Here is a 23,120-nt window from a genome sequence, read left to right on the forward strand (position 1 = left end):
GGCCTCCCCCCACACTGGTGGGGAGCGGGGGGCAGCCGCTGCCCCGCGCTCGCTGCATCCACGGAACCACCCCGAGCAATTCCTCATCCGCCACGAGAATCCCCAGACCGCCCTCTGCGCATGTGCGGCACTGGGAGTCCCGGTGACTTTCCCGCGCGTCTCTGCCGGAAGTGTGGCCGGGCTGCTGGCGGAAGCGGTTGGCCGGAAGTGTGGCAGGGCTGCTGGCGGAAGCGGCGGGCCGGAAGTGTGGCAGGGCTGAAGGAGGAGGCGGAAGCCGGCTCCGCGTGGGCAGAGCGGGGGGCATGTCGGCTTCCCTGCTGAGGAAGGGGCTGGAGCTGCTGGAGGCGGCGGGTGAGCGGCCGGGGCAGGCGAGGCCTGAAGGGGGCTAAGAGCCTTCCCCCGCGCGGTCACATTAACTTTCTCTCCCCCTCCCCCTCCCCCCAGGACACCAGCCCGGGCTCAGCAGCCCCCAGCAGCGGCCGCGCAAACCCCTGAAGAGGAAGAAGGCGGCTCGGGGTCCTGGCAGGGACAAGACCACGGTCAAGGGCAAAGTTACCAAGTCGGCGATAGGTGACTGAGACCCTCCCGGCCGCCGCTACCCCATGTTCCTTTGCTGGTGGGAGGGGGCTGCGCACAGAAACCTGGGACTCACTCGAGGAGAACCAGCTGTTCTGAAAACACCCCGCCCCCAGGGCCCTGCGGAGAAGTGGGTGGGGCGCTCTCCTATTCCATCTTGAGTAGGAGAACAGCTTTCTTGGGCTGCTAGGTTTGCATGCAGCTAACCCTACCTACTAGCCCGGCCTGCTTGTGACCAGGGCTCCCTAGGAACCTCTTTGTGCCTGGCTGCAGCACGTCGGCCCTGATCACAATCATATCACCATTACCTTGCACTTCTCCTCATGGATATCCAGTCCCCATGACTCCTAAAACAAAGTTTTGATGCACCCTGACATGCACTCCAGCAATAGTGTCATACCCCGGCAGGGCAATAGTGTCATACCCCGGCAGGGCCGTCCTTAGGCATAGGCAACATAGGCAGCTGCGTAGGGCACCTGAAAATTTGGGGCACCACTGGGTCTTAGTGTCCACTCTCTTTTTTTCCTATCCCTGTTCTGACCCTTCCTGCAGGCTCCCACAGATGGCTGCTCTAGCTTGGTGAGCTTTCATTCCTTTGGAAAAATCTGGTGTTAAAAGTGAAACAAACTGCCAGTCTGCCAGACCTATTATGCACCAACAATTTGAAACTGTTAAAAACATTCAAGGGGTAATAAACCATTTAAAACAGGCATTTGCCCACCCCCAGGTATATACTGACAGGTCAGAATGGTAGTCCTGTAGTGTGTATTCAGCAAAAACAAGAAAAGTCCTGTGGCACTCAAGAACTAAACAAATTTTTTGGGCATATAGCTTTTGTGGGCTAGAATGTCCACAAAGCTTATGCTCAACAGAAATTTTTATACTGTCAAGTCTGACTTACTGACAAACAGTTGTGAATTTAATGTATTATTTATCACAGAACATGTCAGTCTACCAGCCCTTAGTTTACAAAAATTTGTCTTAAATATTTCATTAGTGAGCGGTGAAGATTATAGAAATGCACATCTAAAATCTTGCATAGAGTTTTAGTGCACAATCAATCTTTACCTTAATGCATGGAATCTTCAGACATACAGGTTTTTAAAAATAATCTTCAAAAGCCTCGCCTATCTACAAATATCCCATTTAATTACTATAGTTTAAAAAAAACAAAAGTGCTTCCAAGTTTCCTGTCTTTCTGTCCATCCCTTCACTGCCTCTCCCCCCTCTCCACGAAAGAGCCTTAAAGGACAACAGTCCTCCCTTCCAAGATACCCTGGACAAAGAGTTTCCCTTCCTTACTTCTGATAATCCGACGAAACTAGTTTAAAACAGAACTCCTCAGCAAAATCAGTACCTACTAAGGACATAAACAATCCCGTGTTTATACTAAATCTTGGAAACAAAACATTTTTTTAAAGTGTGTGAATTTCATAACATGTCTCTTGTTATGGAGATCACACAAACTACTGGTCCCTTTTTCTAAAAGCAATGAAAGAACATTGTTATGAACACGCAACCTGCTTGATTCATTAAAATAATGTCTTGTTTCCCTGAGTAAATATTACGTAATTCGAAGCTGGCTTAAGTTTGATACATTTAAATATAAATTCAGCATTAGAAAAATACTGATTAAGAAAAGTAAAACAGAAGAGATGCATCATTCCATTATATGTAATGTTGTATTCAGCAGGACAGCTTACTCACCCTTACTACGAAGTTTTTGCAAATAAATCTCTGACAAACTTAAGGGCATATCAAAAAACCTGTGATTGACATTTTTTATTCTCAATTTTTAGTGTTTTTCATTAGGTACTTTCTTCATGCCCATTCTGCATGAGGGAGAGGGTATGGGACTCTCTGCGGGGAACTGTGACTCTCCCACCACCATGAGGCAGGCAGGGCATCTCATTATCCCTCCTCCCCCTCCCCCACCAGGCTGTGAGCTTGGGCTGCCATCCGGCATAGGGGCACCAGTTTAATAATACTGCTTAGGGCCCCATAAATCCTAAGGACGGCCCTGTACCCCGGTCTGGTTGGGATACCCCCACCTGGCTCTCTGTACTCTTCATACGCTTAGAGATGTTTTGTTGCTCTCTGCCTTGTCCCAGAGGAGTATCGGAAGCACCAGGCTGTGGATCACTTGAAGAAGAACTTGCAGTACATGAAGAAGAGCCGATTCTCTGCAGACAAAACCATCACACAGCAGGCAAGGGAGTCTTGTTTTTGTTCCCTAGAATACCACTAAAGGGGGAGGTGGGTCCTTCACCTTGGAGACTGGTTAACACCCCTGGCAAAGATCAATGCTAAAAATGAGTTTGGGTGGTAGCTAATGTTGGCCTTAGAATTTTTAGGTGTGTTTACAAAATAACTTATTGCACCACCACCCCCAGATCCCAAAATGATCTATAATGATCACACAACTATGCCCAGGGCCAGGCTTAGGATTTTTGGGACAATCCACCAAGATGATTTTGTAGGGCCTATTTCCCAAAACTAATTGTACAGAAAAATGTGTATTTTGGGGTATCCAATAGAATCTTATGTTATATAAGTAGAGTCAAGAATTCTGGGTTATTTTTGTTTTTCTCCCCTTAATGATAGAATTCAGGGCAGCTGACAATGTTAATATCATCATATAACCTTACTCTCTTCATTAAAACTTCTCTTCCCTCTCTCTGATCCATTTCTTCCCCACAGTCCTTGCCCCCTTATTCAGACCTGGTTTTCTTTGTGTGTCTACAGCCCTCCATAGCTGTCTTTAATAGAACCAATGAGTATATGTCATGTTGACCATTTTTTAAAAAGTTGTTAATTCTAGGTGCTGCATGTGGGGCCCCTTATGAGATTTTGTTTTGTTTTCCTATCGCTTAAAATGTTTCTTTCCCATGTTGATTTTTAAAGACCCATACAACTAGGGAATCTACTGAAACTGACTACAGTCTGTCAGGTGTAAAAAGTAAACTGGGGAAAAAAGGAAATGTTTTTTGCTCTGTTTCCTTTATAGCTGCTGTTCCCATGAAAGGTTTGAAAAGAGTACAAATGTATTAAGTTGATGATATTTATTTAATAGTTCAGCATAGATAGTGTCCTATATATAGTCACACAATTCCTCTAAGGGAGGGAGGTGGTATCCTCACGTTCCAGGGGGAGAAGTTAAGGCTTTACCAGCACTGCATAGGGCATTGGTGTTGGAGCCAGGCTGAGAACACAGAATTAACTTTCTCTGTCCTGTGTGTAGCCCACTAGACTATGCTTCTCCCTCTCCCTGTTGAGTTGTCCTACACGCTACAATGGCTGTTCAGCAGGGAAACCTGTTCTGCTGCAGGCACTTCACCAGTAACGCTCGAGCAGTTCACAGCACCTTGGGTAGTACTTCCCACTCACCTGGGAAATATGTTCTGTTGTTTGTCTTCAAATAGATGGACTCATGCCAAAACCAAAAGGCAGAGAACTAAGTAGCCGAAAGGGATGCTGTAAATCACCACTTAACAAAATTTGTGATGAGCTTTCAGGTTGGTTTTGGCTTCAAAGCCCTCAGCTGCAACAGAGCTGAGACTATCTTTGACATTAGTCCCAAAAACCCAAGTGGAATCTGCTGCTGCCCCAAACGCAAGCTTTTGTTAACCCTAGTAAATATCTGTCTTAGTTCTCTGCATTGCCAGGACTAGAAGAGCAGGGAGTTACTGCAGTTTCGGATGATTACTGGCACAGTAGTTTATACTGTGTCTGGGATTGGATTAGCAAAGGCTGTAATAATCTTTCCTTATCTTTTTTTAAAGGTTCTTGACCAGAACAGGGGCAGGAAATCTAGAGACCGTCCCCCAGAGAAGCCAAAGAAGAAATCTGAAGGCACTGTCTTCACGGAGGAAGACTTCCGGAAGTTTGAGAGAGAATACTTTGGGCGAGCTGGAGCAGTGTGATGAGAAGTCTTGCAACTCCGAGCTTTCCAAAACTGAGTGTTCAGAGCATGGGACTGACCCTTGCCTCCTGTTTAGGATGGGAGACCAGGGGAGTGCGATTACGGCTCTTGCCAGCATATATTTAGATGTCATGTCCACTGCAAGACTTCACATCTGTACAGAATTTGTTAGTCGATGGGATGGGATGCTGTAGACTCAAAAGCATCCAGGGAGATCATGTTGTTAGGGTGTATCATATTTCCCCTACTACCCACTTCCAGCCAGCACCTCACTCATGTTCTCTTAGAGTAGAGCAGACTCTTCATTCAAGCCAGATGCAAACTCTGCTCCTCTGAGGCAGGATCCTTTTATCCATCTGATCTGGAAAAGACAGCTTAAAATGGCAGGTCTCATTAGGGGACGTATAGGAGATGATTTAGAGCTGAATTGTGGAGCAGCTGGAACAAATTATCAGCAAAAGCAAGGATGCTGTAGAAAGGAGATGTGAGTACTATTCAGATCTCTGTTTAGGTTACGATCTCCATCAGGCAAGGACTTTCATTTTTTTTTCTCCTTGGGTAATGCCATGTACGCTTATGGTGCTTGATCAGTAGTCACTATGGCAAAGAGTGTACTTGCTTACCTCTGTGGTGGAATGATTATTCCACTAGGGTGGGATTGGCAGAGGTGACAAATCATTCAGGCACAATTCTTTTTAGGCTGACTTAGGGCTATGTGAAAGGTCTCTGTTCCCCATGTTACTATATGGGTATTTTCTTCTTTCCTTCTTCAGACTGCTGAGTGGAAGTGAAATAACCCTTCTGTACTGAATTCCTCCCAGCCTTCCCTCCCACAGATCTCCTCATACAGCTGGTAGTTTACACTCAAGCCCGTTAAATCAGGTTACTAAACACGTGGGGATGGTGTTGCTGCGTAGTACAGTTGGCCCTAGTATTAACCCACATCAGTTCCTCTGTCCCAAACCTGCTAGGTGTGGCTATGTCACTTCCCCTGAGAATATCCATCCCTCCCTGCCTTGCAAACACCACCACCTGGTGAAGGTGAAGGCAGCATACTGTTGAGACCTTTGGCTAGTGATTGTGATGCTGGATCAAGGGAGGCAATTCTCTTACCCAAAAAACAATGCTAAATGCTTTGGATGTTGCAACATGTAGTTTGGCCAGCAGGTGGGGAAGCTGATTGTTCAGAGACATTCATCCATTTTGCTATGCCTGTACAGGTACAGTGTATTTCTGGACGGTTGGTGACTACGTTATTGCCATCCGTTATCCATCCAGAAAGCAGGACCCCTGTTCTCCACTTGAAAACAAAGGGGTAAAAAGAATGAGTGCCCAAAAAACACCCCAGCCCAAATATATATTACATGAATCATTGCCTCCTTGTAAAATAGCCTGGCTGAGCTGAAATGTCGAGCAGTCCTGTACACTCTCTTCCTTTTAGTCTCATTGCAATCCCCAAATTTGTTTTTGTTGCTCCTCTTTCCTCATTGGTGTGTTTTGTCACCCACTTGCCTGCAATACACAATGACACAATAGACAGTTGGGGAGGGTTTCTCAGAAATGCCAGTTTTGGGAAGTCAAGGTATTTGAAACAGGCAGCTGTAGTGACAAAATAGTTAATCCTGGGCATTAGTGTTCCTTATTGTACATGTTTCTTGGAACTTGTTGTGTAAGAGGATGGAGAGGGGATTTCTCAATTACTCACTTCTCTCTTCTGCAGACAGACTTAAGAGCAGTGCAAAGACCAGTTCCCTTTCGTGCATGTTCTTGGTGCAGAAACAAAAAGAAATGTATATGGCAATGAGTAGCTTTTCCTGTTTTTTAACTGTACTTTGAATTTGTTTCAAGAAGTTGGTTAGAGTAAGTTTAAAGAGCAATTTTTAATTTGCCATCTTGTTTAAAATAAACTTGTCCTACCTATTGTGATAGTAGTGGAGCTGCTCTGTAACTTAACGAATATGTATGTTGACATGGTTATTGGGGTGTTTACTGTATGAAAATTGGTTTAATAGAAGCAGAAAGTAAAAGAACAACTTGAAATAAGCCACCCTTCCATAGGGCTGAGCCACCCAATGGGACACAACTACTGTAGGCTGGAGGCAGTGGCACTGTCTCAGGTTAGGAAGAAAGGGTTGGGTCAAGGGGGCTTAAAAATTAGCCTGGGCAGCCCTCTCCCCCTCAGCAAGCAAACACTTAAGGGTTGTCAAGGGCCCATGCCCAAATGGTTATCTTTGAGGACTTCTGATTATTTTCTTTCCAGCCAACTTGCAAAACTAGTTTTATCCCGAGGGGCCCAAGTCTGAGAATGAAGTACAAGAAGTTTGGCCATTTAAAAAGGGGCTTCCTCACAAGAGAGGAGGTGGTCGTGTGAGGACACCAGACTGGCCCAGCTACCCATGTCAGAGGCTGGAGCAGTTAGGTTTTCTTAGGCTGCTATTGGGAGATGGAAAGTGATTGATAGGCATGGAGACTGTTAGCTGTTTATTGAAATCCTCTAAATTATTTGTTCCTACTGTTAAAATTTAAAGTATTGTTTTTAAGGAGGTTATTTAGTCACTGTGTATGCTGCTGGTCAGACTCCAGAAGGAAAGAACTGTAAGAGCTGAATCCAGTTGGACCTGCTGGGTAAGAACAGGTGATCCACTCCTAGAGCCAGCCTGTGTGAGAACTGTGAAATTGCTCCCCAGGAGAGGTGAAGTCACAAGACCTGACAGTGGAGGGAGTGTACTCAGACCAAGAAGAGAACAGAGGTGCAGCTAGCCTTGTAACCATGAGACATGCTAAGAACAATTTAAACATGTATTTACACATTCCAACTAACTGCTGTTTCTGCCTGTATTAACTGTCCCACAACAAGTATGAAAGCCTCTTCAGGCTTGCTTTTGTTCATCAAGTGGAAGAGCATAGCCCAGCTATGCATGACACTTGTACAGAGCAGACTAGTGAGTCCTCTTCCCCATCCCTACAGGTCACTGCTCACTACATATAAGTAGAAGGAACAGCATTTTGGACAGTGGAATGTGGAACTACAGGAGACTTCATTATATAAAATATATTAAATGTGCAAATGCTAGTGCATGACCATTGTGAGGTATTGAGAAAGCAGCGTCAGAAGAGCCTCTTGCTTCACTCAATCACCTACAGGCAAAGCTGTGCCCCACAAGAAATGGGGAGAAAGGAGTTTGGTGCGCAAGGAGTGGCCCAGGTGCTCTTACTTTTAAATAGCTCCTATTTCCCCTTGGCTTCCACTGACAGAAGCAGAAGGGAAAAGTTCCTAACATATAACCTAAAGCTCTTCAGCCTGGAACAGCTGATCCTGTCAGAGTGTATTCCCTTCTGTTTTAGCTATCTGCTCCCACACTTGATTCCTTCCTACTGCTGTGGGGTGAGCACTGGGTTGGATGAGCTCACAGTAGCTGGACGCCTGGCTCTGGTCCCGGCTCTGCACCACTGGCTGAGTATGCTGCAGTAGAAGATAAAAATAGCTAAACCTGCAAGGATTGCCATCTTATGTATAACTTTCCCACCCACAGGGAGGAAAAAGGCAACAGCAGCTTTAATATAAATGTAAACAACACGCAAGTCTGGCAGTGGTCTACTTCTAGCAGAGGAATTACAGGGCAAAGCAGTCCCTGGGTGTTTAGTATTGGGCTAGCTTATAAATCAGGTCCATAAAGCCAGGGTGTAGCTGACACTCCTACAACATGAATGGTAAAGTCAATGTTGACAGACAAGCTAGCGTGCAGTGCATTACTGAAACACCACTTTTTGCAAAAAGACTCCAAATAGCTCAGCAAAAGCCTCTTCACTGAACAGCAGCTGCAGCAACCAACATTAGGACACATAAGGAATAGTTTATATATGCCATTTTATAAAAACAGTGAGACACCTACTCTCAGGCTTCTAGTAATTCTGTCTCCTCTTCTCTAAAACAACACAGCAGAAAGAGAAGGGGTAGAGAGAGAGGTGATGAAAATAACTACAGCTGTGGAGAAATTGAGAAGATGAGTGGTAATACTTCCAAAAGCACTAACATCCCATTTTCAGAATTGATTTAGGCACTTTGATGTCTCATTGAAAATCTATGGGAGTTAGAACTGCTTAATTCAGAGAGGACATATGACAGCAGTCTGAGAAATTAATGGTATGGAAAGTTAAGTGCTTCCCTCCCCCCATCTCATAATATGAGACAAGGAGCAATCAAAGTGAAAGGCAACAAATTTAAGCTGAAAAGGAATTATTTTTACATAATGTGCACTTATCCTGTGGAACTCTGAATTAGCCGCTACATATTGAAGCAAGGCCCAAATCCTCAAAGCTCTTTAGGCAGTTACCGCTTGCTGAAATCAATGGAACTTAGGTGGCTAAATAGCTTTGAGATCTTGGCCCAAGAGTTTAGTAGAATTCAAATATTAGATATTTATATGGATAGCTTCCATTAGAATAAATAGAAGGGATATAAACTCCTGCTTCAAGGCATAAGCCAACCAATAACTGCCCGGTGTAGGAAATGCTTCCCTCATAGGCAGGTCATTCCAGAATTGTTTCTAAATCATCTGGTATTGGCTACTGGCAGGGACAGGACAGGAGGCTAGATGGACTATTGGCCTGAGCTGCACTACCCTCACCTTAACTGGTTAATTCATAGTCTCACAGACCAATGCTTAAATGGGATATGAAGATGATTCCCCTCTCCAGCTCACGCTATCAGTATTTTGTCCTGGGGAGAATTGAGTCACCCTGGTGTGACTGGCAGTATATAGAGGAAGCTTACATTCCTGAGGCATGTGCTGCACCAGCTCTGATAACTAGAGTACTCCCATATCCCCACAGCTTAGCTTGACGTTTTTCACCAGCAAGAAACCCACTTACTCTTTACAATAAAATGGCGTGATGCAAGAGGAACATGCAAGAGAAGGTGAAATCTGAAGAGACTGATCACTGCTTTGGGGAGTGATTGTGACATCGTTTAAAATACTTGCTAGAACTCCTCTAAAGCTAGCTGCTTTGATTTTTCTAAAGGCCTGGCATAGGTGCGTTTAAAAGCAATCTGCCACATATTTAAACTAGTCAGTTTACAACAGAATTCCCTAGTCCACAGAAATCACTCACTCTCTCTCTCACTCACACACACACACTCTCTCTCTCTCTCTCTCTCTAATCTCCCATATGGTCCGTGGTGGAGTTCTTTTTGGATTTGGACTGCATCGCCACCGTGCTGATCAGAGCTCCACAGTGGGCAAACAGGAAATGAAATTCAAAAATTCGCAGGGCTTTTCCTGTCTACCTGGCTAGTGCATCTGAGTCAGATTGCTTTCCAGAGTGGCACAATGGTGCACTGTGGGATACCGCCCGGAGGCCAATACCGTCGATTTGCAGTCACACAACCTAATTGGATTATGGCAATACTGATTTCAGCGCTACTCTCTCTGCGGGGAGGAGATACAGAAACCAGTTTGAAGAGCCCTTTATACCATATAAGGGCTTCATTGTGTGGACGGGTGCAGGGTTAATTCAGTTTAACGCTGCTAAATTCAGTTAAAAGCGTAGTGTAGACCAGGCCTAAGAGGCATTCTCTGTCAATTTCCAGTGTGGGGAAGGGTCCTTGGATCTAGTGTATACTCACTCTTTTGTATCAACAAAGCTTGTGTACTCTGAGTGCCTGGTTCAAGACCAAGAGAGAGGAGAGAGAGAGAGAGAGAGAGGAGTGTGTGTGTGTGAGTTGAGAGAGAGAGTGAGTGATTTCTGTGGACATAGGGAATTCTGTTGTAAACTGACTAGTTTAAATATGTGGCAGATTGCTTTTAAACGCACCTATGCCAGGCCTTTTAGAAAATCAAAGCAGCTAGCTTTAAGAGGAGTTCTAGCAAGTATTTTAAACGATGTCACAATCACTCCCCAAAGCAGTGATCAGTCTCTTCAGATTTCACCTTCTCTGCATGTTCCTCTTGCATCACGCCATTTTATTGTAAAGAGTAAGTGGGTTTCTTGCTGTGAAAACGTCAAGCTAAGCTTGTGGGGATATGGGAGTACTTAGTTATCAGAGCTGGTGCAGCACATGCCTCAGGAATGTAAGCTTCCTCTATATACTGCCAGTCACGAGCAGTGGGGGGATCCCCTGGCATCTCCGCAGTCCCGACAGATGCAGGGGACCCCTGCAGGTCTCCCAGCTGCCACAGGTGGGGATCCCTCCCAGCCCTGGGACAGCTGCCACAGCTCCCAGCCACAGCAGTGCAGGGTGCTCGACCCTTCTCCTGTTCAGTTTTGTCATGCACATTTTTAGTAAAAGTTGGGCAGGTCCTGGCTTCTGTGAATTTTCAATTGATTGCCGTGACTCGTCCGTAGTTTTCACTAAAAATGTCCATGACAAAATCGTAGCCTTATTCATGGAGCACTAGCCCCACCAAATGACATTGTCATAAATGAAGTTACTGTCCCGCTGTCATTCTGGGAGATCGCATACCCTTTTACTTGGCTTGTGAAACCGTACCCTGATTTCCAAGGCTCTGTCAAAAGATGATTTAATTACACTCTCAGTAGGTGCAGAATGGATGTTGAAGGTGCTTTTGGCAGAATGAAATCCTATTTGGAGATGTCTACAGACCTGTTTGGATGTCAGTTTCACTAGTGCTATCTGCATTACTGAGGGTGCTGTGCTCTTCACAATCTTTATGAAGCCAGAGGGAGTCATTTCCCCCCGAATGTACCTAATGACACTAGGGGCCATTGGAAATGGACCAAGCCAGAAAATGCACCTACCACAGCAGAGCTGGATGCACCTGAGCAACAGAAGTCCAGGGATGTTCTGTGCTCCACATTTATGGACATGCATGGCCCAAAGGAAAGGGGAATAATGCCTTAAGAATGTGCTTGTGGGGAGTAGGGGGTGGAGTCTACAAGCAGGTCCAGTACCAAAACCAGAGGGATTTACAGCTGGAGAAAAGGCATGCCAAGAGACAAGAGAGAAGGCTGAGGTGGCTGCACAGCTTGAGGACTGGGTTGCAGGGTGGATCACGTACTTGCTTCGCAGTTCTTGGAACAGGAATGGCGGATGTGGAGTTATTACCTCTAATAGCGCAAGTGCAGGAGCACAGAAGAAAATCCTTGTGGAAATTCAGGACATAAAATTGTTACTTTCCAAGCTGAGTTTCAATATATGTTGAGAGGGATGCTTCCGGCCACAGAAAATTCCTGGACAGAGCCTGGTTAACTTAGTGAAAGAATTGCAGAGACAATGGTAAGTTAAAAATGCAAAGCGACTTTTTTGATTTTAGAAAATTGCAAAATTGGCTTGGTTTTCTTTGGGAGGAGTGGGATGGTGCCATCAGTGGCTGTGCTATGACGTTTTTTCTATGTCATTTCAGGCTTTCATCTGTTGGAGGAATAATAGTTCTTGTGGTGCCCTATTGACAGAAGGAAATGGTCATGTCAATGCTGCTGGCTGGAAAAGCTGAAGTTTATGCACACATAAATATTCAAACATATAGTGCCTGAACAGCACACCTATGAGTGGGTCAGCTACTGAAGTAACCCTAGAAAATATGCCCATCCCAAATGTGACTACCTATCTGGAGAGTTCGCAGCTATCAGCACAACGATTGGGTCAGAATTCATGAGGGAATCAACAGGATGCTGCCTTGGCTTCCACATGGTTTAAGCTGTGTTTATGGCTGCATGCAAACATGCAGAACTCCACAGCCAGCCTTCTCTCTGCCCCTATCCCCACACATTCTGGACAAATTTCAAACCCCGGTTGTATTTGGGACAAATAATTTTGTCACCCATGGGACTGTGTGACTGCCTCTAACTAAAATGGACTAGATTTGGAAATGGAAAATATTTTCCTAACATCACACACACAGAGTTCACTGTTTTCCAGGCAGCTTGATGATGTTGAATGCTTACAGGGTGCCATACTTACGTTACTTGAAATGGGCCAGCTAGGAGTTTAGGGAGGATAATGACCACCAGTGTTTTGGCAGAAGACATGTCTATTATACTGATTAGCTAAAGCTCAAAAGGGGGTGGGGTGGGTCACACTCACACTTGCATACTCATACTCCCAGGAGAGGCATATCACTGGAGATGTCAGGATCTTCAAGTACGTGTTCTCCACAGCGCAGCGATGGATGGTGGTGATGAAGGTAAGTCTTCCTGAGGCAACTATAAATGCAAACGTGGTGAACCACTGGCCAGCAGTCCAGGTGAAGGCCTTAACGGGAGGTACATCTTGTGAGTCACTCCTGACCACATGGCCCTTCCCCCGTCTAAGCCGCTCTTCATGGCCTGTGACTAGAGATGACTTGGGACATCTGGTTGGTCAACACTTCTCCTCAGGCAGTGTCCATGCATTGGGCTTGTGATACTGCCTAGTCGAGTGCCAGACACTTGTCTACCAGCGGAGCTCTTTGATCTGCTGTTCAAGTACCATTCATCCACAAGCAATTCCGGAGGAGGCGGAGAGGAAAGTGCACTCACAGGTATTCAAAGAGGGAGAGGAGACAAAAAAAGGGGGTTGGGGGAAGGTGTAACCTTTTGAACCTACAGGTTATACAGAGCAATCAGCATCACTGCTGTTCCTACAACAACTTACAGCGCAATATAGGTATGTATTTTAAGAAATGCAATAGCAAATTCTGTGCCTTTCCAGTAAAAATACACATTAAAGGTGTTGCTTTAACTGTTTTTGGCCGGATTTCCTGGTTGCCGATTGTGTTGCAGCATTTGTGATCGAGGAGTGGGGTCGCAGGTCACCAAGCAGCTGCCACCAAGTCTGCAGATGAATGCGCTAAGCCAGGCTTCTGCAGAACTTTTGCATGGTTATCATAGAGCTCCTTTACTTTATGTAAGTAAACAAATTTAAAATGGAGCGTCACTTACCAAGCAGCAGAGGCTTTCTGTCCTCTGAAGGGTTTCGGCAGTGGCGGTGCATAGGGGGCAATCAATCAGTTCTCTGAGTATGGACCAGAATCGAGCTGCTGCTCCTATTCCAAGGAGCTGCTTTGGGAGTGATTCAGCACATGATTTCTTCAGGCTGGCTCCGTCTGTGTCCCCATGCTGGTTCAGAGGCCACAGGGCCCATCCCGACTGAGCAGGTCATCAAGGCACACCTCTGGCTCCATGCTTGGACTCTGTGAAAGTATAAGTAAACTTTCATAAAATGGAACATGAATGTCGGTGAGTTGTGCTCCAGTGACATGTCCTGGTTTCCAGTACTGACTCTTTGATCTGACTATAAATCCACTCTCTGCACTGCTCACTGGTCCAGTGTATTTGCAAAGCTGTCAGTTTCTTTGCTATTTGCTGGTATGTTTGGTCATTCTTGCTACTCTTACTGAAGTCACAGTTTTGTTGACCTGACCTCAGAGATTTCACAAAAACTGGCTGTGCTCCTATGACCATGAGGCAGTGTGCTTTGCAAAAGGACTTATGGCTGCCGGAAAGCGGCAGACAGAGGGTGTGTTCGTAGCTCATTGAAGACAATGTAAAGTAATGCTGACTTAGTGAACTGCTGCTGTACGTCTAGGAGCATGGCTTCTTATTTTCAACTGAGTCAACTGGAGATTCTTGGGATAGAGAGGACAAAAGAAAAGTTGGCCCATGGGATGTGGGATATATTGGAGTGACCTCCCAGGGACTGATTTGGGGTGGCTGCATCTATTCTACAAAGCAATGGGGTTAACTCTGGGTCAGGCATAGACCCTGCAGCCAGGGTCCTGGGATCCTGGGTTAGCATGATTTGTATGCAGACAGAAGGGAGAGGGTTAGGTTTGAGCCTGAGGTCTGAGTTTGGGCTTACATTGCATTGTATCATATCTGTTAGTCACAGATGAAAGGCCTTCTCTTGTGTAAGAAGTGGTCACCTGATTTTTCCATTGTATGTTTTCACAGGAAACGTAAATTTTGATAACATTGAGCTATATCATGCCCCTCTCATGTCAAAAGCAGCAGGAGAGCCAAAGACAGTAGAAAACTCCAGGTCTTTAGAGGATTATTGGTATGGGTATGAAGAGAGCCCACGGGATGTAGTGTGTGTGATTTTCCAACCGATCAAGCTATTCTGAGTTCCATGACAAAAATCTCTGGATCTTTAGGACAATTGTAGATGGCCAGGGAATTCATGATGGCGGGTCAGGACACTCTGTAATCCTCAGACCACATGTATGGCTTTGGAGGAGCCATCGATTCTTTTTCTTTACCTAGTTCAAACCTCTGTGTGGATTTGAAGGCAAGGAGTGGGAAGCTCAAGATACAAACATAGTCAACATTAATTGCCACAAGCATTTCTCTATGGATTTGCTCAGACTGACACTGAAAAATAACTGTTTTCCCAGATTTATCTTCAACTTTCAATCTGGTTAGTTAGTATTTTTAATTGGACTCATAGGCCACATTGTATATTTTGTTTCCTGCTTGTTAACTCCTGTTGAAACGTACAGTGTACCATTGTGTGGAAAATAGTCATGGGTTGGATTGATAAGTAGTTCTCATCAGTTTTGGATTCATTTGGTTTGCTTGGATGAACATTCAACAAATTTGCACCAATTGATCTAAAGCTTATGTGAAACAACATGGCCTAGAAAATTGGCCTAACATAGCCATCCTTGTCTGGTTTGGGCCAAGTTATAAGTCCAGCAGAAGTCCGGTAGTAGGTATTCATTGCCTGCTTCTGGTCCAAGCTAGATAAAAGTTGCAAAATTTAGTGATTTTTTTAAAGGCAAAATTTACCAATAATTTGGAAAAAAGTTTGGGTTAGTTTTTCTTTATCTGAATCAGTTCATAGCCCCTTAGAGGCTCTCATCGATTAAAGGAAAGGAACTGTGTCTCTATTGCAATTTGTTAAGTATATGACATTTGTATTAGTTAAGCTCTACTTTTTACAAAAGTGTGAGACCTTGTACAAAGGAGCCCATAGTATTATATTGTAGATGTTAATTGTTTTCTCTAAGTCTGCTCAGTGTAATATAGTGTATTCTAGTTGACCAATCAGTGATTAGTTTCTAGGGATTCCCTACACTTAAAAGCAGACAGATAAAAATTCTAGGATTTAATTCTTCCATACTACCTGTTGTTAAACCATCATCAGGATATCAACAAAAATCAGGTGCAATGATGATAATACACTGAAAATAGGGCTAGAGACTGTTAGGCCTGGGGGAAACGGCTTCAATTCATTCATAAAAAATGTGTATAATTTAATGTATAGTTAACAACTGAATGTGGAATACAAAGACAGTATGTATTATCTGCAGATCAGTCAATTTATAAAAGTATTTCTATTATACACCATTTTCAAACACAAGCAAGGCATAAAGGGTCAATTCGACTCAGCTATAGCATGAGTTTACCGTGTTTAAATCGCTCATTTAACCTCTATTGTTAGTTCAACACCATACCCAAATGAGTGCTGGGCACTCTCTATTGTGACATTCCTGAAATGCTACTCTCCTGCCTTCACTCATCATTCAGCTTTGATTTGGTACTTTAAGGACAATTTTCATTGGATAAGAGTCGTGAATATGGCAATACATCATGCATTGGGATCTCAACCCAGAATTCCAATGGGCAGGGGAGACTGCGGGAACTATGGGATAGCTACCCACAGTGCAACGCTCCAGAAATCGAAGCTAGCCTCCGTACATGGACGCACACCGCCGAATTAATGTGCTTAGTGTGGCCGCGTGCACTCAACTTTATACAATCTGTTTTGAAAAAACAGTTTCTATAAAATCGGAATAATCCCGTTGTGTAGACATACTCTAAGTGGCTCTCTACTGCAAATACAATGCAGAAGGAGAGAGATCTCCAAGATAGCCAGAACCTAGACACCTTTAATTGCTAAAAATTGGCACTGACAGGAAAAGAGTTACACTGTACATATTCAGTGCAGATGCTACCAGGTCTAGAGGATTAAGTGATAGGAAAAATAAAAGGAACTGGGGTTTTTCTCACTGGAAAATAAATGTTGCCCCCCAAAAAAGCTTTCCGAGTTAAAGAAGAGGTTCAGTAGGAGAATTGTTACATAGGGGTTAGGGGAAAGGCGGGACAGTTTCAAAAGAGAGAAGATAAGAGTAAACCAGGAATTTCGGCAGAACCAAATCACATGCAAATGACTAGGTGTGGAATAAGACACCAGGAAATATGAGAGAGGCATAGGATCTGTTTGCTCTAGAGGCATCTTCACTGCTTTCTGGAGAGCAGACTGAATGCTGTGCTGGGATGAGGGGGGAAGGGGCTTGGGCTGCCAGACTACGGCTTTTGCCTAAAATACTCTGTCCAGAATATCCTGCCTTATCCTGCTGGTTAATGCAGCTCAGTGGCACTAAGAGGGAGCACTCATCTCCCAAAGGCCAGCATGTCCCTGCTGCTATTTCTGGGCTTCTTGCCAAAAGAGGCTAGTGAGGTTTTATCACCCTTTACTTTCACTCTGCAAAGCTGCAGGTGGGGGTTTAGGCTTGCACACAAGGTACAGGAATGCAGCTGTTTTCTCAGGACAGCAAAGGAGGAGGATGGCTTCTTTGTGGGTGGTTTGCTTTTCCATTTGTATTTACATAGAACAAGTACAAACACCTGGATCTAAAAACAGGTTGAAGAGGTAGTTATTGGCACACAACAGGAGCAGAAATAAGGCGGTGGGAAAGAGGGCACACATGGTCCAAACAGTTTTGCAGGAGATTGCAGCCTGCCTGCATTGTCACGAGTTATGTATATGAACACTGGCCTTAGACTCAGCCAGCGGAACTGGAGTGGAATATGCAGGGATGTATCACACCTAGCTTGAGGTGCATGAGGAGCTGTGTGAGGTCTGCACCTGCCCATGATGTGCCTCCCTTGAGTCAGCTACACTATTAGCCCCCGCACCCCCCCCTTGCTGAAACTCAGAAATTACAGCCAAAACAGACATACATCCAGAATTCAAAATAGTCTTAATTAAACTGCCAAATATACACAGAGACTGGTATTCTCATAGTGCAACAGGTAACATGTATTTAACTTGCTCCATTTCCCTACTTCTCTCTGTTGCTGGGCAGAGGAACTGCCCTCTATGTAAACAGTAAAAGAATCAATTTAAACAAGTATGGTCTGAGATAAGGTGATGAGACAAATGTCATGAATCCTGACAAAATATAAAGCAAATCAGCACATGAAGAGCTATCAATTGTCATCTGTCTCTAAGGAAGTCTAAGACTCTACCTTCCACCTCTTAAAAATGGTTCTCTTTCTTTGGCTCAGCATAAAATGGTATTCACTGTGCATAAAAATAGTGCAAAGAAAGGGATTAAAGGAAAGTTTCTCTAGCAGAGAGAGGTATGACTAATAGAATTTAAGGTCAGAAGGGACCATTATTATCATCTAGTCCAGGGGTAGGCAACCTATGGCACAGGTGCTGAAGGCAGCACACGAGCTGATTTTCAGTGGCACTCACACTGCCTGGGTCCTGGCCACTGGTCTGAGGGGCTGTGCATTTTAATTTAATTGTAAATGAAGCTTCTTAAACATTTAAAACCTTATTTACTTTACATACAACAATAGTGTAGTTGAATATTATAGACTTAGAGAAAGAGACCTTCTAAAAACATTAAAATGTATTACTGGCACGCAGAACCTTAAATCAGAGTGAATAAATGAAGACTCGGCACAGCACTTCTGAAAGGTTGCCAACCCCTGATCTAATCTGACCTCCTGCACAATGCAGGCCACAGAATCTCACCTACCCACTCCTGTAACAAAACCCCTAACCTATGTCTGAGTTAGTGAAGTCCTCAAATCATGGTTTAAAGACCTCAAGGTGCAGAGAATCCTCCAGCAAGTGACCCGTGTCCCACGCTGCAGAAGAAGGCAGAAAACTTCCAGGGCCTCTGCCAATCTGCCCTGAAGGAAAATTCCTTCCTGACCCCAAATATGGCCATCAGTTAAACCCTGAGCATATGGGCAAGACTCACCAGCCAGCACCCAGGAAAATTCTCTGTAGTAACTCAGATCCCATCCCATCGGGCATATTTACCTGTTAATAATCAAAGATCAATTAATTGCCAAAATTAGGCTATCCCATTATTCCATCCTCTCCATAAACTTATCAAGCTTAGTTTGAAGCAGTAGTCTGTTTGCCCCACTACTCCCCTTGGACGCGTCCAGAAAACTCACTCCTCTAATGGTTAGAAACCTTCGTCTAATTTCAAGTCAAACTTCTAGTGTCCCAGTTAATATGCCATTGTCTTGGTGGCCACACTGGTACTAAGCTTAATAATTCCTCCTCCCGTGATATTATCCGCTGATTATTTATAAAGAGCAATCATAATCCCCGAGCCTTCTTTGGTTAGGACTAAAGAAGCCAAGCTACTTTGAGTCTCCGCATGAAGACAGGTTTTCCATTCCCTCCGGATCATCCTAGTAGCCCTTTCTTTTGTACCATGTACCTTTGAATTCATGCTCTTACTGGGAGACAAGAACTGTACAACAATATTCCAGATGAATCTCACCGCAGTGCCTTGTATAACAGGTCTAACATCTATTTTACTGGGGAATACTCACCTGATGCATCCTAAAACGTGCAATTGCTTTTTTTACGGCCATAGGAGGTTGAGGCGAGGTCGTGATCACCATACTCCGAGGTCTTCTCCTCGCTCTTATTTCCAGCTGATGCACCAATTTATCACCAAAATTCTTGTTATTAATCCCTAAATGCATGACCTTGCATTTTTCACTATTAATTTCATCCTATTATCCAGTTTACAAGCACCCAGATCTTCCTGTATGATATCCCGCCTTCTCTGTGTTAGGCAATACTCCCAGCTTTTCGGTGTCATCCGCAAACTTTAATAGCACATTCCCACTTTTTGTGCCAAGGTCAGTAATAAAAAGATAAGATCTGGTCCCCAAAACCGTCCTTTGAGGAATTCAGCTAGTACCCCGTCCAGTCTGAAAGTTCACCTTTTCAGTATGACCCGTGTAGTCTCCCTTTAACCAGTTCCTTATCCACCTTCCATTTTCAACATTGATCCTCATCTCTTCCAATATAACTAATCAAGTTTCCCTAATGTGCAACAGTAATAAATGCTTTACTGAAATCGAGGTAAATTAGATCCATTGTGTTCTTTGTCCTAAAAATCTGTTTACTTCTCAAAGAAGGAGTCAGATTGGTTGGCCACGATCTATACATTTGAAACCATGTTGTATTTTTGTCTTAGTTACCAACTGCGACCTCAATGTGCTTAACTACGTATCCGCCTCAAAATTTTTCCAAGACCTTGCATACTACTCTGTCAAAACAGCCTATAGTCACCGCGATGCACTTTTTTTCCCCTTTCTTAAGAATAAGAACTATGTTAGCACTTCTCCAGTCACGGTAACAACTGAGTTTAACTGATTCATTAAATTCTTGCTAATAGGCTTGCCAATTTCATGTGCCAGTCCTTAATATCCTTTGATGAAGATATCTGGGGCCCTCCTGACTTTTGTCCCATAAGCCGTTTGATTTGGCTTTACCTCAGCACGGGTAATATCTCTACCTACCATATCTCATCCCATTTGTCATCTGCCAGTATCCTAAGCTCTCAATTAGCTTCATTAAAGACTGAGGCAAAGTATTTGTTTAGGCATATTGGCCCAATGCCTAGATTATCCATAACCCCTCCCTTCATCCTCAGTGGTTTAGCGGTCAACTCTCATTTTTTCCTTCTTATTTATATGGCTAATAGGAACCTTTTATTATTGGTGTTAAATTCCTTTTGAAAAGTCCAACCTACATGGGTTTTGGCCTTTTCACTTTATCCCTACATGTTCTGACCTCAATAAGGTAGCTTTCTTGCTAATCTCTCCATCTTCCACTCTTGTAGGTGCTTTTCTTAATCCACCTCGCTGAAATGCTTGCTCATCAGTTGGTCTACAACATCCGCTATGATCTTTTTTTCCCCTTTTTTGGATGCCAGGCTTCTGCATAGTGTTCCTGCAACTTTGATTTGGAAGTAAGTTCCAGGCCTCCTCCGCCTTTAGACCCACAAATTCTTCAGTCAATCCACGTCCCTACTTTCCTTAAGTCTATAAAGTTGCCCTTTTGGAATCAAAACACCTAGTCCCAGATCTACTTTTGGTTTAATTCTTTCATCTAGTTTGAACTGAATTACTATGATCACTCAACAAGGTTGTCCCTACAACCATTTCTTCTATTGAGGTCCTCCTACTCACTCAAAACCAAATCTAAATGTTCAGCCCTCTTGTCGGTTCTCCAACTACTTGGTGAAAGGAATCATCAGCTATGCATCCAGAAAAAAATCTAAGCCTATTATTACTACTAGCATTTGTCCTCGTCTATATCTGGGAATTCAGTCTCATAGACTCAGAGTCATAGGTCAGAAGGTGACCCAATTATGATCATCTAGTCTGACCTCCTGCAAAGCAGGCCACAAATCTCCTACCCATACCTTAAACAACCCCTAACCTGACTTCGAGTTATAGGGTGAAAGCCTCAAATGTTGTTTAAGACTGGTCAAGAGAATCCTCAGACATGCAAAAGTCTGAATGGCAGTACCATGCCCGCTGCAGAGGAAGGCGAGAAAACCTCCAGGGCCGTGCCAATCCGCCCTGGACGGAAAAATTCCTTCCTCGACCCAAATATGCGATCAGCTAAACCCTGAGCATCGTGGGCAAGACTCACCAGCCACACGCCAAGAAAGATTCTCTGCAGTAAAACTCATTCCCATCCCACCAACATCCTCCACAGACCATCGGGCAGACTTATCTGCGATAATGGCCAAAATCAATTGCCAAATTAAACTATCCATCATAACACCTCCATATACCTATCAAGCTTAGTTTAAATGCCCGATACGTCTTTTGCCCACTACTCCATCGGAAGCCGTTCGCAGAACTTCAGACTCCCTAATGGTTAGAAACTTCGTCTAATTTCAACGTCTAAACCCAATATCCTATGATCACACAATCCCATTAGTGTTCACTTTCATTAAAAACAAATAAGATGTCTCTAGCAGGGATCCAAATCAGAGCCCAGTGGTTTGTAGCACAGCCCAAGCACTGTCTCAGGGGAGGCTCTAGTAGCTTTCTTTCCCAATGTGGATTTTTGCCACAGATTGTTTATCTATTCATACTTATTCTTTAGCAGGTACCTTCATCGATTACAATGCTACTCCAGCACCTTGCCTTTCTTTCTGTCTTTCTAAACACGCACATAGCGCCTTCAATGAACTGACTCCAGTCATCGACTACTATTCCACCACGTTTCTGTTATCTCTCTAATATCCACCAGTTTCACTTCCTCCACAAGTAAAGCTCTACGATCCTCCATTTTGGTACCTAGGCTTCACTCACATTAGTGTACAACATCTTATTTTTGCCGTATTGGCTTCACCTGACATTCCTTGTTACCTGATTAGCACCAGACATTGCTCCCACCAAGTATCACCTATTAGCTGGTACTAACACTACCCCTGCTCCTTACGTCATTCACGTCTTTATTTTTCTTTTCCTCTCCAATGGTTAAATTCCGGCGTGGAGATTACCTGAGATATCTCCGCAACCATCTCCCAAATTTCCTAGTTTTAAGAAAGCTCTCTTAATCCATAATGTGCACGTTTTTCTTCCATCCTGTAAAAGTCTATTTCCCTCTTGACCTTCAGATGAAGTCCAGTTCCCGAGAGAACAGTCCTCTCCATGAATGCTTCCCAGTGGCCATACTCCCCAAGCCTCCTTATAGCACCCTCCTGAGCATCTGTTTGCATCGCCATATCTTGTCACACCTTGTGCCCTACTCTAGAACAGGCCAGATCCCACAAAGATCAACACTGAGCCTTCATTTCCTTAAAGGCTTCTCCAGTCAGGCATGTCCTCCCTTGAATATGTCTCCAAGCGAGATCTAGCCATATCATTTGTTTCCCACATGTAAAGGACAAGCACGCAAATTCTTCCCGCTCTGTTAGGATCCTTTCAGGCCTCAGGTCCACATCCGCTATCTAGACCGGCAGACAGCCACACCGTTCTGTTCTCGCAGATACAGCTCTAGTTTACACAGGCGCTGTCTTTTTCTCATAAGGAGTCCCCAGCACGTTAGCCCTGCCTTTTTCCTCATGCAGTGTGATTCTCTGGTCGTAGATCCCTGTCCCGTCTGGCTGCAAGTCCCTCTTATTTCTATTGTCCTTTGCCAACCCTCCGCAACCCCGCTGTATTCCTCCGGGCTCATATTGGGTTATTTCCAGTTGCTCTTCCCCTCTTATAGATTGCATAGAACTTAAGGGTCAGAAGGACCATATATAGTCATCATAGTCGTGCACCTCGCCTGCACAATAGCAGGGCACAGAATCTCACCCACCCACTCCTGTAACAAACCCCTAACCTATGTCTGAGTTATTGAAGGCCTCAAATCGTGGTTTAAAGACCTCAAGGTGCAGAGAATCCTCCAGCAAGTGACTTGTGCCCCATGCTGCAGAGGAAGGCGAAAAACCTCCGGGGCCTCTTCCTATAGGACTAGCTGCTCTTCTCTTCTTCCTTGCCCTCTCACCTTCACCGACCACCTGCTGTGCCCCTTCTTCATTTTCCAATTCTGCAAACTTGTTCCTGAGCTCTATTTCTCCTTCACTGGCCCATCTTTTCCTCTGCCTGGTTCTCTTAG

General features: G+C 44.4%; 1 protein-coding gene across 1 annotated transcript; it reads left to right on the forward strand.

The window, feature by feature from the left end:
• Nucleotides 1-241: 241 nt before the first annotated feature.
• On the forward strand, nucleotides 242-6,424 carry RPS19BP1 (ribosomal protein S19 binding protein 1). The gene is made up of 4 exons (XM_032779909.1): nucleotides 242-351; nucleotides 445-570; nucleotides 2,688-2,785; nucleotides 4,359-6,424. The coding sequence occupies exons 1-4, from the start codon at nucleotides 303-305 to the stop codon at nucleotides 4,497-4,499; spliced, it is 414 nt and encodes a 137-aa protein (XP_032635800.1). The 5' UTR covers nucleotides 242-302; the 3' UTR covers nucleotides 4,500-6,424.
• Nucleotides 6,425-23,120: the final 16,696 nt, after the last annotated feature.

Source organism: Chelonoidis abingdonii, chromosome 1 (genome assembly GCF_003597395.2).
Source record: "Chelonoidis abingdonii isolate Lonesome George chromosome 1, CheloAbing_2.0, whole genome shotgun sequence".
Classification (NCBI taxonomy): Eukaryota; Metazoa; Chordata; order Testudines; family Testudinidae; genus Chelonoidis; species Chelonoidis abingdonii.

Coding starts and splice junctions, on each gene's coding strand:
- RPS19BP1 (XM_032779909.1), top strand. CDS start 303: ATGTCGGCTTCCCTGCTGAGGAAGGGGCTGGAGCTGCTGGAGGCGGCG. Junction 352..444: donor GGAGCTGCTGGAGGCGGCGG/GTGAGCGGCCGG, acceptor CCCTCCCCCCAG/GACACCAGCCCGGGCTCAGC. Junction 2,786..4,358: donor ACAAAACCATCACACAGCAG/GCAAGGGAGTCT, acceptor CTTTTTTTAAAG/GTTCTTGACCAGAACAGGGG.